The sequence below is a fragment of the Micromys minutus genome (assembly GCF_963924665.1).
Source record: "Micromys minutus genome assembly, chromosome: 13".
NCBI classification, from domain to species: Eukaryota; Metazoa; Chordata; class Mammalia; order Rodentia; family Muridae; genus Micromys; species Micromys minutus.
In genome coordinates, this window is record NC_137982.1 from 43687039 (window position 1) to 43702074 (window position 15036).

The following is a 15036-nucleotide window of genomic DNA, read 5'->3' on the forward strand; positions in this document are numbered from 1 at the left end:
CTCCCCCCAACACACACACCATTCTCTGTCTCTGTCACTGTCTCTCCTCTCTCTCCTTCCCTTAATTGAGTTTCCTGACCACTTGATCCTGGGCTGGTTTCAAACCAACCATCAATAAATCAACAACTGACCGATGAGGAGAGGAGATAACCTAGGAATATAGCTACTCAGGCCAGCTCCTCTCAAAAAAACATAGTACTTTGAAAATAATATAACTTGCAATGAAGGACTTGTATTAAAGAAAGCTCAAGAGCTAGTGTTTGCATCTCCAAAAAGCCTAAAAGGGTTTCTTTGGCATGAGAGAGAGAGGGAGAGAGAGACAGAGACAGAGAAACAGAGACAGACAGAGACAGAGAGATTCCAGCTTGCATGGCCTCTACCCTTCCAGATGGTGCCTGAGCCAAGCTTGTCACAGACCCTTAGTATCCTGCTGACTTTTAATGCCGGTCCTTGATTGCCAATGACCCCAGGCTGGACTGGCTCCTCAGCACATTTAACCCCTCTCTGCTGGGTCCCTGTCTCATACAAGAGGAGAGGCTGGTGAGAGCTGGAAATGAGAAAGTGCCAAGTGAGCCAAAGCCTTCCACCCTTCTGGAGCTGGTGGCTCGTTTCCCACATCGTCAGGCATAGCCAAGATCACTGCACCAGAGAGCTGCCGATAATACGATTTTCTCTATACTACCAAATAAACGCTTCCCAGTTTCTGATTGTTAATGTTTTATTTGACTATGCCCAGACAATCAAATCCTTGAACGTTTCCTGTGGAGATCAAGGCCTGAGGACCATTGAGTGTAATCCCCGGAAACAGATGCACTTGGCAACTTAAAATTGAATCACACTAGAATTTTTAGTCCTAGACGCAGTGGCCAAGGCAGCTTATGTTTGTCAGCACACAAGAGTCAGAGCAAAGGAACTTGAGGAGGAAAATGATTAATTTCCCTGTCAAGACCTAAATCACTGTGAGACACGAAGACACCAGTATTCAGAGAAGTTGGTTACAGCAGCCAGGCTTTCCTTCAGTTAAGCTTGGCTTGCGCCTGTGACATGGTAAAAGGGGGTCGATAATTGGGTTGGTGAGAGTCTCCATTCCAGCAAGAAGGGATGGGAAGTCGGGCTGTTGGTATCGTTGCTGTGTTGGGTTGTAATAGCCTCACAGCAAATTGTAAAACAAGAAAAGAAATTGAGCAGTTCAGTGCTACTCTCAAGAAATAGAATCTGATTTTTTAAAGAGAGACTATTGTGTATTATTATTATTACTATTACTACTACTACTACTACTACATTGGTGTACTTGTAGACGTGTGCCACATAGCTTTTGTGAAGTCAGAGAACAACTTGCAGCAATCAGTTCTCTTCTTCTGCCACTGGGTCCCAGGAAAGCAGGAAAGGAGGCAACACGGAAGCAGATGTGGATGTTTCTCTTGGCGTATCTCTATATGGATAAGGTTGTTGTGATTATTTCTAAGGGTTTCTATGGGTCAATTTATCTTATCTAGGCGGACAAATTATATTATACTAATTGGATCACAGTATTTTGGTGTGTTCTTTGATGTGGCGACTCAACTGAGTTCGAAGTGGCGGGATGCTCAAACACCCCCCCCCCAGGGAATGAGATGTGTGTGTGTGTGTGTGTGTGTGTGTGTGTGAGAGAGAGAGAGAGAGAGAGAGAGAGAGAGAGAGAGAGAGAGAGAGAGAGAGAAAGAGAGAAAGAGAGACAGACAGAGAGGGGGGGAGGGAGGGAGGGAGGGAGGGAGAGAGAGAGAGAGAGAGAGAGAGAGAGAGAGAGAGAGAGAGAGAGAGAGAGAGAGAGAGAGAGAGAGAGAGAGAGAGAGAGAGAGAGAGAGAGAGAGAGAGAGAGAGAAAGGCTTGGCAACAACAGGCCAAGGAAAAGTGAGTGAAAACAACACACCGGGGCAGTTGTAGGCCACCCGAAACATAAGTAGCTAGGGCAGGCTGAGTGGACCGCCTGGGAAGGGAACCGAGTTGAGGGGGCGGCTTTCGGAGCCTGTGATCACATCCGGGTGCCCAGTGGCACCCGCCGAGTGAGACCTCAGTGCGGATAGCAATAGAACATTTTAATATTTTACCGCAACAAGTCCCCTAACCACTGAGCCCTCTCTCCAGTCCCCAAAACTCTTGAGTTCTTGATTGGAACAGAAAACTGAGAGATTTGTGCCCCACCCTTTGCATGACTCTTGGCATCTTTGTAAGCGAGTTGGACCAGATGGTATTTTGTAATATACAAAGAAAAATCCCTCCCTGCCCCCGCCCCAGTCCCAGCCCCAATATTCAACACAAAATATGAAAGGAACCCCGACAACATTTTCTTGGCTTTTTCAGAGAGTAAGACTGAAATAACAGCAGCAGTGAGATTTTTTCATCACTGCGGTTTCACTGGTGTTTTGGGGGTTTTTTCCCCACATCGTTTATGCAGAAGCCACGCCCGTGATTTTGGTCCCCTGTTCACAGTTATTTCCTACTTCTGATCAGTCACCTGTGACCGACCCAGCAGTCATTTGTTTGTATTCCCTAAACCTCTTCATGCATCTAACAACGTCCCTGCCCGTGAATGGAATAGTTTGGAATTTATAGACTTAGGTGGCTGTGTGCACAGCTGCGCTGAGTTAACCTGGACATCAGCCGCAGCTGGGCCAAGGCCAACCAGGTGAGATTGTGAGATCTTTTCGTCCACCTGTAACCGAATGACCAGGCAAAGGGCTCAGAGGAGCCTGTGTCCCTGTGCGGCCTTGCTCTGTGAACAAATGACCTGTGTTAAGATGAAAGCAAGGTGCATTCACCGAGCAACTTTTCTGTCTGAAGTCTGGTACATTTTTGCATTGTCTCCTTCAAGGCCAAACAAGCTAAGAGTGAAAAAGTCTTTGTGTCTGCTTCCCAAACGAGGCCCTGGAAGTTAAGGTGGCTACTGCTCTGCAGCTCTGCAGCTCCAATAGAGCGCTTTGGGGTAGTAGCTTTCCCCTTCCCCTGCCTTTACATTGTTCACACCCTGGGAAGGAGTGTGACACACTCACTGCTCACACGCAGGAAAGAGTATGACTCCCTCATTATACTCTGGGAAGAAGTATGACTCCCCCTGCCCCCACTACCCACACCCTGGAAAGGAGTGTGGCCCCAGAACTCCAGATGTCCAGGAGAGAATGTAAATCTCTGCCTTGCCAACACCCCCTTAAAAATTCCACGCAACAGTTTCACCCTCCCCCTCACTCTGTTTTGTTTTGCAGCCCTAGGGGTTGAACCTGGGGCCTTATGAACACTAGGCAAATGCTCTACCATTCCCACACATACTTTGTTACTTGTTTGATTAGCTTTGAAGCAGGGTTCGAGGTACCCAGGCTGGGCTTGAATTCCTTTATAGTCCACATAGGCTTTGAACTTGGAATCCTCCTGCCTCAGCATATAGACCAGCTGGGACTACTACAGGTCTGCATTAGCCGGCCTGACAAGAAGGGCTTTTCATTTATTTTATTTTTTGCCTTTTTATTTTTTAAAGGGAGGGGTTGATGTAGATTTAGGCAACGATAGGGAAAGAAGAGAAGTAGAGGGAGGAAGAAAGGGAGGAAGAGAGGAGGAAAGAAAAGGGAGAATTAAGAAAAGGATGTGGAGACTGGAGAGATGACTCAGAGGTTAAGAGCACTGACTGCTCTTCCAGATGTCCTGAGTTCAATTCCCAGCAACCACATGGTGGCTCACATCCCTCTGTAATATGATTCAAGTCCCTTTTCTTATGTGTCTGAAGACAGGAACAGTGTACTCACATATATAAAATAAATAACTTTTTATTAACAGAATAAAAGAATCCACATGCTCAACTGTCATGGTGGTGCATACCTTTAATACCAGAACTCAGGAGACAGAGCCATGAGTTCTAGGACAGCCAGGGAGGTGTCTTTACATAATAGAGAGACCCTGACTCAAGATAGCAACGAGAGCCACAACTTGCCACTGTACCGTTCTGCTGTCTCTATCTGGCTGCCATGATATTTTACCAGGCTTTGCACACCAGCAGAGGAAGACAGAGCCCAGGACAAGTACAGAGCTTGAGACCAGGGCTCCAGCATCTCCTACCCTGGAACCCCAAAGATTCAGTTATAACTGGTCTAGTCAAACGAGCACCATTCTATGCTCATACACATAGATTGCTGTTTCTCTCTTCAGAAAAATTCATTCACTCTTTTTTATACACTTTTGTGTGGACATAGTCTCCCTGCACTGGACACTGTCTCCCTGCACCAGACACTGTCTCCCTGCACTGGACATTATCTCTCTGTGCCCAGAAACGACACCTCAGAGACTCCTAACTGATGCTACTGGTTTCTGTGTTTTCATGTTGATATTTTTAAAAGATGAGTTAGTACCATTCTCCTATTGGGTACAGTTTGGTGACCAATTTGCCTTACTCCCTGCTTACATCAGGCAGAAGGCACTGCCATTTCAAAGAAGGCCCCAATAAGGTCATCCAGAATCCTGTGGAAGGGAGTACGGTGACACCTCTGAGCCATTTAAAAGCTAAAGCCAGAAAGATATGAATGACATGAGACAGTCAGTATTATACCAGAAATTATATAAAAATCACACGTTATCACTGGTAAAGTGTAACCACTTGCCTTCTAGACACCTTGCTGGCCCTGCTCACTAACAGTTCTGCAGAATCTTCTCCGGTTCTTTACATTCCCTTTTGCTTTAAGGAGTCAGGCTTTGAGTCTTTGTTACTTGTTACTTCAAACCTTCATCATTCTGGAAACCAGAGATACTGTTTCCATGGTCAGCAAACTGTTTCTTGCAATAAGCCATAACTCACTGACAGTGTCCTGGGAGGTCCAGGAGCCCTACTGTCTGCTTTGGACTCCAGCCATGTAATGCAGCTTCCTGTTCAGGCAAATGCCTGACAGTGCCCAGAACCCTAGAGGGACAATTCCCTTTCCCAGAATCCCTTTTCTCAGTTAGAACTTCTCTAAGCTTATGCCAGCTTTTCCAAGTGACACCCAGCTAATCTTCAAACCCTGACCTGCGCTAAGGGAAAGGGTCAAACAAATCTCTGCCTTTCCAAGCCCTGGCTACAAAGTAAAACCTCCTGGGAGAAGAGTCTTTTTTTTTTTTAAGCAATCACAATGCTGGAACTCCTTGGCCTGACCAGTTGAATTTGGAGCCCTTAAGTGAGGATGAAACACTTGTGTTCTTCAGAAGCCTTTCTGTGATTCCGATGTGCAGTGAGTGGGGACCAGGGTGGAACACCACAGTTGCACCAAAATAAGACAACAGCCAAACAACCAGACTGTGTAGCACCTGTGAGCTCCATGCTTGTTGTGTGTCCTCCTTCCAGATCTTTCTACCCCATGTCAATGCTACAAAGACAGGTCTTATCATTAAGACGAAGCTGTATCTACAGCTTTGTACCCAATTCATACTTGGGGTCTTCAAACTCCAAGATTTGTTGTCTCCTCCTGCCCCAAACACACACACACACACACACACACACACACACACACACACACTGTTCCTCAAATGTGGGCCAGGGGTCACTGATGATCTACAAGGTAATTTTATGTGGTGTATGAATATGACAAGAAGTGACACTGACCTTAAGAAAGTTACTCCTTCTCCTTGTGTTGATTGTCTTGTTTTCAGGACAGAGTTTCTCTGTGCAGCTCTGTAGACCAGGCTGTCCTCGAACTCAGAGATCTACCTGTCTCTACCTTTTGATTGCTGGAATTAAAGGCTTGTGCCAAAACCATCTGCCCCACTGTGTGAGTTTTAAGGCTTCTCTGGTGTTCCCAATCCCAGCACTGGTTCATACAAAAACAGTGAAAGTCATTTCTAGTCCCCAAAGAGGACATTCTCTATATTAACCATCTTTCATCTACAGAAAGAAAATGATGAAGCCACTAGAAATAACAAGTTTAGACTATTACTGGGTAGAAAATCTGTTCCAGCCATCACTACTAATAAAAGAAGGAGATTAAAGATTTGAGAGAGTCAGACTATCACCTCTAACTTTTTATCATGGTTTTATTATACTGAAAAATAATGTCTGTTAAAGAGATCACAGTTTTCAGAACAGGCTAATGATATGAAAAGTAGTTACAATTCTATTGTTAAAGTGGAAGGGAAAACTGTAATAGAAAGAAGCTGAATGACTAAAATGTTTTTAGTTTATGAAAAGGGAATGCAGATTCCCCAAAATATACGGAATATAAAGGTTTGTTAATGTTATTGTGTGCCTTTGAGTATTTTATCACACATATGTCTATGTATGCAGTGCCCACAGAAGCCAGGGTGTTGGATCTCCTGAAATTAGTTGCAAATAGATGTGAGTATCCATATGGGTGCTGAGAACTGAACCCCCCCCCCCGACCCTGAATAAACTTTTAAAAAATAGCAATAAATTTACCTTGGAAGGTTGATTTTTATCTCTCTTCTTGGGAGATTCCAAATTCTGATGATAGAGAAAATGATTTTCTTATCAGAGTCAGCAACGAGCCGCCTGACAGAGCAAGAGAACAAACCGTGAAGAGGAGACACCAAAGCAGGAGTGGGAGAGTGGTGGGTTGGCTCAACTAATTCATTTATTCAGTGTGCGTGTGTGTGTGTGCGTGTGCGTGTGTGCGTGTGCGTGTGTGTGTGTGTGTGTGTGTGTGTGTGTGTGTGTGCACTAGAATGCACTTGCACACTCCAGCCCCCAAGTGATGAAATGGTTTTCAGGGAAAATTTTTGCCATATCTCTAACTAGTTTAATATTCCACGTAGACAATTTACAACTCTAGCATCTTCCACAGGCACTAATTTAACTCAGGGATGTTTTCTTTGTAGCAATTTTGTGATTTTGAAGGAAATTATTCATGACATAACATGGCAACTGGGAAAATGTGTATCTTTCCTTTCATCTTAGAGAGCAAGATCTGAATTACACTTATAGCCCAGGAGAAAAATCTCTCTCTCTCTCCCTCTCTCCCTCCCCCCCCCCCCCCCTCTCTCTCTCTCTCTCTCTCTCTCTCTCTCTCTTTCTCTCTGTGTGTGTGTGTGTGTCTGTGTCTCTGTGTCTCTGTGTGTGTCTCTCTGTGTGTCTCTCTGTGTGTCTCTCTCTGTCTCTCTCTGTGTCTCTCTCTCTGTGTATCTCTCTCTGTCTCTCTCTCTGTGTGTGTGTGTGAGTGTGTGTGTGTGTGTGTGTGTGTGTGTGTGCTTCAGATGTCCACCAAGCTCCTTAGCTTTTTCTGAATTTAGATTTGGTCAAGTGAAAACTTCTAAGAAAGTCCCAGTTTAAAAACACAAACACTTTTGCACACTATGACATGCTCTCATACACCATAACCAGAAACCATGACCTAGACCATGGGAATTTTTTTTTTTGTTCATTTGTTTATTTATTGTTGTTTGGGTCAGGTGCTCACCTTGTAGCTCTGGGTGCCTGGAATTCCCTATGTAGAACATGCTGGCCTTAAACTCACAGAGGTCTGCTGCCTTTGCCCTTCAGCTACTGGGATTAAACACAGGCTCTACCTTACCCAACACCATCTTGGTACTTTAAGTCAAGGATCCTGTCAAAAACTATGACAGTAGATCAGGTGCATTGGAGAGCCTTAATTTTCAGTTCACCACAACCTGGAATCACCTATGGATAGAGTCTCTGTGAAGAGTTGTCTAGATTAGGTCCTCTTGTGTGCATAGCTGTAAGAGAGAGACTGTCTTGCATACGTGGAGATAGAAAGACCCACCCAGACTATGAGCTGCACTACTTCACAGCTTCTACCCTGGATTGGATAAGACTGAATAAAGCAAGCTGAGCACAACATGCATGTGAGCACAACATGCATGCATTCTCTCTGCTCTGGATTGTGCATGTGACTCTGAACACAGCACTCATGCATGCATACATGCATTCTCTCTGCTCTAGACTGTGCATATGACTGAACACAGCACTCATGCATGCAAGCATGCATTCTCTCTGCTCTAGACTGTGCATATGACTGAACACAGCACTCATGCATGCAAGCATGCATTCTCTCTGCTCTAGACTGTGCATATGACTGAACACAGCACTCATGCATGCAAGCATGCATTCTCTCTGCTCTAGACTGTGCATATGACTGAACACAGTACTCATGCATGCAAGCATGCATTCTCTCTGCTCTAGACTGTGCATATGACTGAACACAGCACTCATGCATGCATACATGCATTCTCTCTGCTCTGGACTGTGCATGTGACTCTGAACACAGCACTCATGCATGCAAGCATGCATTCTCTCTGCTCTAGACTGTGCATATGACTGAACACAGCACTCGTGCATGCATACATGCATTCTCTCTGCTCTAGACTGTGCATGTGACTCTGAACACAGCACTCATGCATGCATACATGCATTCTCTCTGCTCTAGACTGTGCATATGACTGAACACAGCACTCGTGCATGCAAGCATGCATTCTCTCTGCTCTGGACTGTGAATGTGACTAGTTATTTCAGTCCCTTCCTAGACTCCCCTGCCGTGATGGGAAGTAACTTGGAATCATGACCTAAAGTAAACTCCCTCTGCCCAAAGGTGCCTTTTGTCAGGCTAATTTTATCACAGCAGAGGAAATCAAGCTAGGACACCAGGAGAGGAGGCCTAATGCTCAGCCAGCCATGAACCCCTCCAATCTAAAAGCAAGGAATCACATCAGAGTTACCTTGCAAGTTCATGATTTCCATGTGAAAATCTGAACTCCCAAGGTAGAAGTTCTCCCTTCCTTATCCCTGTTAGGGCTCTGAGCATCCCTAAAACAGCTCACCCCTCAGGGTACAACCGGAACTTACCCTTTGGGAAGATTCTTCTGTAGATGGCCCTGGTAAGGGTCTGCGTATTGTTCCCAGTTTTCCGACATGTGAACATCTCTGTAGCCAGGGGCCATCTTTCTCGGCCCTGGCTGCACATTAAGGCAGCTAAAGAGGTTTCATGTTTTCATATTTATGTCCAGGCCTTGATCTTGGCACTGACGTTTTAAAAATTGAACAGCCAGTGTAGTTTTGAAGGAACTAACCTCAGTGAGCCCAGAAACCCTGAGTTTGTGGTTGCAGAAATGTTGCATTTTAACCAGCTGTGTGCTCCCAATCCTTATGGCAAGCTTAAATCTTTAGGTTGGTTTGTCCTTCCCAAAATCAGACAGAGTAAGGAAAGGGATGAAGACATTTTTAGTTGAAACAACTCTCATTAGACAAAAGTGTTCTTGGAAGCTACTTCCCAATATTGACACAAGAATTACATAAAGTCATCAGCCTCATCCAGAGAGAGATTGTCCGGCTAACAGCTGGGTTACTGTCACCTCTAAATGTCCCAAGAGCACCAGTGGAAGAGTGACACACCCCCTTTCTTCGTGGAGTTGGCAGAAAGGCTCAGTACATGAATTGTATGACCCTGGTGCTAATGAAACACCCCTGGGGATATAGCTCGTAATCCCGTACGGGCTGTGCCATCTGCAAATCTAGAACAGTGAATGCTCTGTTTGCTTCAAGAGAATGTTTTCCTTGGCGAGTGATGCTGGGAGTGTGTCATCCTTAAAATAGCAATTGGATCAGCACTCATGGCTCAGAAACCCGCCACACTTGCTATGAACCATGCAAGGAAGCCAGTACCAGTGACACCCCTCACCCTCTCCTGTTGTCCTAGGGCTCTTGCTTCCTGGTCTGTCCATCCCTCAGAGACCAAGAACCCACTCTATCCCCCAAGCTGGCGAATATTGGCTGCATGCCCCATGCTGCCCTCATAGCCTTCTCTGCCCACAATCCTACAAAAGAACTTCATAGAGCAAGGGCATCGGTTGCTGGTGGCAACAGTGAGACAGGCAGTTATGGAGAACAGCATTGGAGGGAGCTCTCATAGCTGACATCCTCAACTCGGGGAGTCAAATAGAGGAGAGGAAGCCATTCCCTTCCTCCTCTCTGTGATCCTAGTAGAGAACTGCAGAGGTATACATTGTGTGTGAGTAAAAGCTGCCAGACTTGACAATTAAAAATGCAGTCAACTGGTGGGTTAGTCTCTCTTCCAGAGGACCCAGGTTCTGTTCCCAGCACCTACATGGTAGATCACAGCCTTCCATAACTCCAGTTCCATCTAGAGGACAAAATATCCTATTCTGGCCTCTGTGGGCACCAGCATGCACATGGTGCACATCCATGCATGCACACAGAGCACATCCATGCACACACACAGTGCACATCCATGCACACACACAGTGCACATCCATGCATGCACACAGAGCATATCCATGCACACACACAGTGCACATCCATGCATGCACACAGAGCATATCCATGCACACACACAGTGCACATCCATACATGCACACAGAGCACATCTATACATGCACACAGTGCACATCCATGCATGCACACAGTGCACATCCATGCATGCACACAGTGCACATCCATGCATGCACACAGTGCACATCCATGTATGCACACAGTGCACATCTATGCATGCACACAGTGCACATCCATGCATACACACAGAGCACATCCATACATGTACACACAGTGAACATCCATGTATGCAGGTAAAACATTCATACATATAGAAGCAAACAGATAAATTTACTTTTTAAAATACAGTATACCACTGGGTGTGGTGGCACGTGCCTTTAATCCCAGCACACAGGCAGCAGAGGCAGGCAGATCTCTGAGTTCAAGGCCAGTCTCTGTTCTCCACAATGTAAGTTCCACAACAGCCAGGGCTACACAGAGAAAGCCTCTCTAGAAACAAACAAAACAGCGCAACAAGAAAATACAGCATACCCGGGGAAGTTTGACTCTCAGGAAAGCAGCCAGCTATTTTTAATTTTTTAAAAAAACTTTATTAGAAAAAAACATTGCAAGTAAAAAAAATACACACTGAAGTTAATCAAACACAACGACTACAAACTACTTAATAAATTTCTGTAGGATTGAAACGGGAGCCATGAAGCCTCATGCTGGGCTTTATTCTTTCACTATCTAAAGCATTACCGTGCTCTTGTCCTTCATAAAAAAGTGAAAGATTCACAACAAAGTTAAAGTGAGATAATTCTATATCCTCTTTCATATCTCCCGTTCACTACCTGCATTCAGACCCTCTTAAAATTTAGCTTTTCTTCTCCTCTCTTCTACATATTATACTGTACCCACATGCTCATTTATTCACATACATGCATACATACATACATATGTACATATATTACTAGCTAGATTCTGCAAATGAGGGAAAACATGGTATTAGCTTTCTAATTGTATTCATTAAACAAAAATTTCCCCCAATTATTTCCTAGGTTACTTACTTACAGCTAATAATGGTGCCCGAGTGTTTTCCACTGACAAAGCCCTACAACATGGCTGCACTCTCTGAAGAACACTATGACACAAAGACATATTAATCTTAGAAAAAAACTCTAATCCCATGCTAAACTATCTGACTGGATTAGGACAGATTCTAGTAGAGCATGCTCTACTCTATGCTTAAACACAGTGGTCTTTAAATTCATGGGAGAAATGTTAGACTTGGTGAAATTCTAGCCATAACTTAATTCCATCTAAGACTCTGAAGAATAGCCACCCACAAAACAGTAAATGCCTTAAGAGCATCTGTTGAGCATCACATCTTTGCCAAAGCGGTGTCAGCTGAGAGGACAAACACAAGGCTCTGATCACGTGTAAACACTGTGCAAAGTCCTGCCCAAATGAGCTGAACTCCAGCTGAACCCAAAGCTACTTCAGATCAGTCTTTTGAGTTTCCATGGGTAGAATTTCCGTAACGTCCGACCTTCTTCGGGAGAGCAGATGGCTGTCTTGTACTACCATGTTCACAAAAACCTAAACTCTCAGGATGCCTGCTCATTAATCTTAGAAATCAGGAAGAAAAGAGCACACAAAGGTCTTCGCATCTTCCAGACTGCCATGTTGCAGAATATGGGCTTCAAAAGCAAACAGGAAATGGTTGTATTGGAACCATCAGGAGCCTTCATTCGGCCAAATCGGCGCACTGGACTTGTGTGCCAGTTTTCCAGACACTGGAATGCCAAGGGCCCTCAACAGGCAATATCATCTTGTAGGCCAGTTAGTATGCTTTTCTTGAGCTTCTATTCATCTTGAAACTCAGGAAGCATAGGCAAGCCATTCTCTATAAGTTCGAAGTCAGCCTGGCTATATAATAAGACTCTATCTCAAAAAATCAAAACCAACAAAAGCAATAAAAACCCCACAAACAAATTGAAAAGAAAGCACATTGCTTAAGACAATAAATACCCTGTGGTATCGATGTATGTGTGCTAAAGGTAAAAGACACAGGGTTGAGCCTCTTAATCTGCCTTTGATCTGGGATGTTATTCAAAATAAAAGTCTCTCTTGGTGGGTCAAAGTAGAGGCACCCAGAATGGACAGCCGCATGTGTCTGCAAAGTTAGTGTTTTCCGAAGCATAGCTCTATCAAAATTGAAGGGAAAAAAATCAAGTTTTAAAAGTTCATATTTAAGAAACATAAATTGCGGACTGTGCAGAGGGAGCCGCTGAAGCTGAGCTCGGCTGACCGACCTGCGGAGCGGCTGAGGGACCAGAGTGAGGGCAGCACAAACTACTCAGCGACAATGTCTTCAGAGGTGGAGACCTCGGAGGGGGTAGATGAGTCAGAGAAGAAGAACTCTATGGCACCAGAAAAAGAAAACCATACCAAAATGGCAGACCTTTCTGAGCTACTGAAGGAAGGGACCAAGGAAGCACATGACCGGGCAGAAAATACCCAGTTTGTCAAAGACTTCTTGAAAGGAAACATTAAGAAGGAACTATTTAAGCTGGCCACCACTGCATTTTACTTCACATACTCAGCCCTTGAGGAGGAAATGGATCGCAACAAGGACCACCCAGCCTTCGCCCCCCTATATTTTCCCACGGAGCTACACCGGAAGGAAGCACTGATCAAGGACATGGAGTATTTCTTTGGTGAAAACTGGGAGGAGCAGGTGAAGTGCTCCGAAGCTGCTCAGAAGTATGTGGACCGGATTCACTATATAGGGCAGAATGAGCCAGAGCTGCTGGTGGCCCATGCTTATACTCGTTACATGGGGGACCTTTCAGGAGGCCAGGTGCTGAAGAAGGTGGCCCAGCGGGCACTAAAACTCCCCAGCACTGGGGAAGGGACCCAGTTCTACCTGTTTGAGCATGTGGACAATGCCCAGCAGTTCAAGCAGTTCTACCGAGCCAGGATGAATGCCTTGGACCTGAATTTGAAGACCAAAGAGAGGATTGTGGAGGAGGCCAACAAAGCCTTTGAATATAATATGCAGATATTCAGTGAACTGGACCAGGCAGGCTCCATGCTAGCAAGAGAAGTCCTGGAGGATGGTCTCCCAATGCATGATGGGAAGGGAGATGTACGTAAATGCCCTTTTTATGCTGCTCAGCCAGACAAAGGTACCCTGGGAGGCAGTAACTGCCCCTTCCGGACAGCCGTGGCTGTGCTAAGGAAGCCTAGCCTGCAGCTTATTCTAGCTGCCAGTGTGGCCTTGGTAGCTGGACTCTTGGCCTGGTACTACATGTGAAGAACCTGTCATGTTTGCTTCCTATACCAAGTGACCTGTTCCATTCCCATCTCCACCTCTGCCTAAAACTACACCTCAGGTGACTTTTTTAATGCTGGGTTTGAGAAAACAAGCAACCAATAAAAGCCAGACACTAGAGCCTCTCTGCCTAACAGCATCTTCTCTGCCAGCCAGGTGCACAGCAGACAAAGGCTGTCTGTCACACTATTAACAGCCAATGCTCTACTGCAGGTCAGTCCTGGACTTCTGATCTGGCAGTGCTCCAGGACTTTTGCCATTTAGGAGGCCTGGGTACACTGTCTTCTTAGCAGTACTTGGAATAGTCATTGCCATGCTGGGCGTGAGCTGCCCACACCCAGGCCATGTGGGAAAGGGTCATGCCAGCTGATAATGGCTCAGTTTTCTAGGCCTTTGACAGTCTTTGGGAGTGAAAACTGCATTCCTGCCTCCAAAGCCTAGAGAGCTTATTCTGCATAACCAGGATCTCCCTAAGAAGTCTACTAGCCCATCCTGTCTCTACTGACTGGCATACCTGCCACAGCACTCTAAAAACAAACGCCACACACTCCCCTCCTTCCTGAGATAGGATAGTGTTCCTCAAAAATAGTGCTATGTTGTATACAAATGGACATCCTCTTTGATGACACTCCTTTCCAGTTTCCTAGTACCTTCTATTTCCATGTATTTATGCTGAACACCATAAAAAATCCTTAATATCTGCTTGGAAAAAAAAAAGAAACATAAATTGCTGAGCACTCCATCTTCGAAATTTCTCCAAATATATAGGATAAATGCCTCAAGACATTGGCCCAGGCGTAAAAAATTAAAAATAGGGGCTGGAGAGGTGGCTTAGTGGTTAAGAGCTCTGGCTGCTCTTCCAAAGGTCCTGAGTTCAATTCCCAGCAACCACATGGTGGCTCACAACCATCTGCAAAGGGATCTGATGTCCTCTTCTGGTGACGAAAGACCGTGTCTGATGACAAGAGACATACATAACATAAATAAATAACTTTTTTTTAAAGAAAGCTGACTAGCAAAAGTAAAAACAAGATTACTTAAATTACCACACATACACAAAGTAAAGAAATAAATTTAAAATGTAAAGATTTTTTTTTTAATTAGCCCAATGGTGATAGTGTATATCTTTAATCTCAGCACTCAAGAGGCAGAGGCAGGTAGATCTCCTAGGAATTTGAGAGGTCTATGGAGTGAGTTCCAGGACAGCCAGGGATACACAGAGAAACCCTGTCTTGAGAAACAAACAAACAAACCAAAAAAGCAATTTAATTATGTACGTGTATATGTATGTGCACAGAGGTCAGAAGTCTAAGATTCCATACAGCTGGAGTAACAGGGTTAGGATTAGGGGTTAGGGTGGGTTGTGGACCATCTGAAAAAGCAATATGTACTACTAACTACTAAGCCATCTCTCTAGAGCCCCTCCTTCCAATCCCCATTTTCTAAAGAGCCAGTAAGACGTCTCAGC

At 44.9% G+C, this 15036-nt stretch overlaps 2 protein-coding genes across 2 annotated transcripts in view; both read left to right on the top strand.

Moving 5' to 3' along the window:
* The window catches only part of MYO3B (myosin IIIB), a gene marked incomplete at both ends in the record, with an annotated part of 373275 nt that overhangs the window by 353748 nt on the left and 4491 nt on the right, over positions 1-15036 (top strand). The gene's annotated exons all lie outside the window — the stretch shown is intronic.
* LOC308428738 (heme oxygenase 2-like) lies at positions 12523-13760 on the top strand. The gene has a single exon (XM_080927323.1). It carries the CDS (start codon positions 12600-12602, stop codon positions 13548-13550), a length of 951 nt encoding a protein of 316 aa, XP_080783449.1. The 5' UTR covers positions 12523-12599; the 3' UTR covers positions 13551-13760.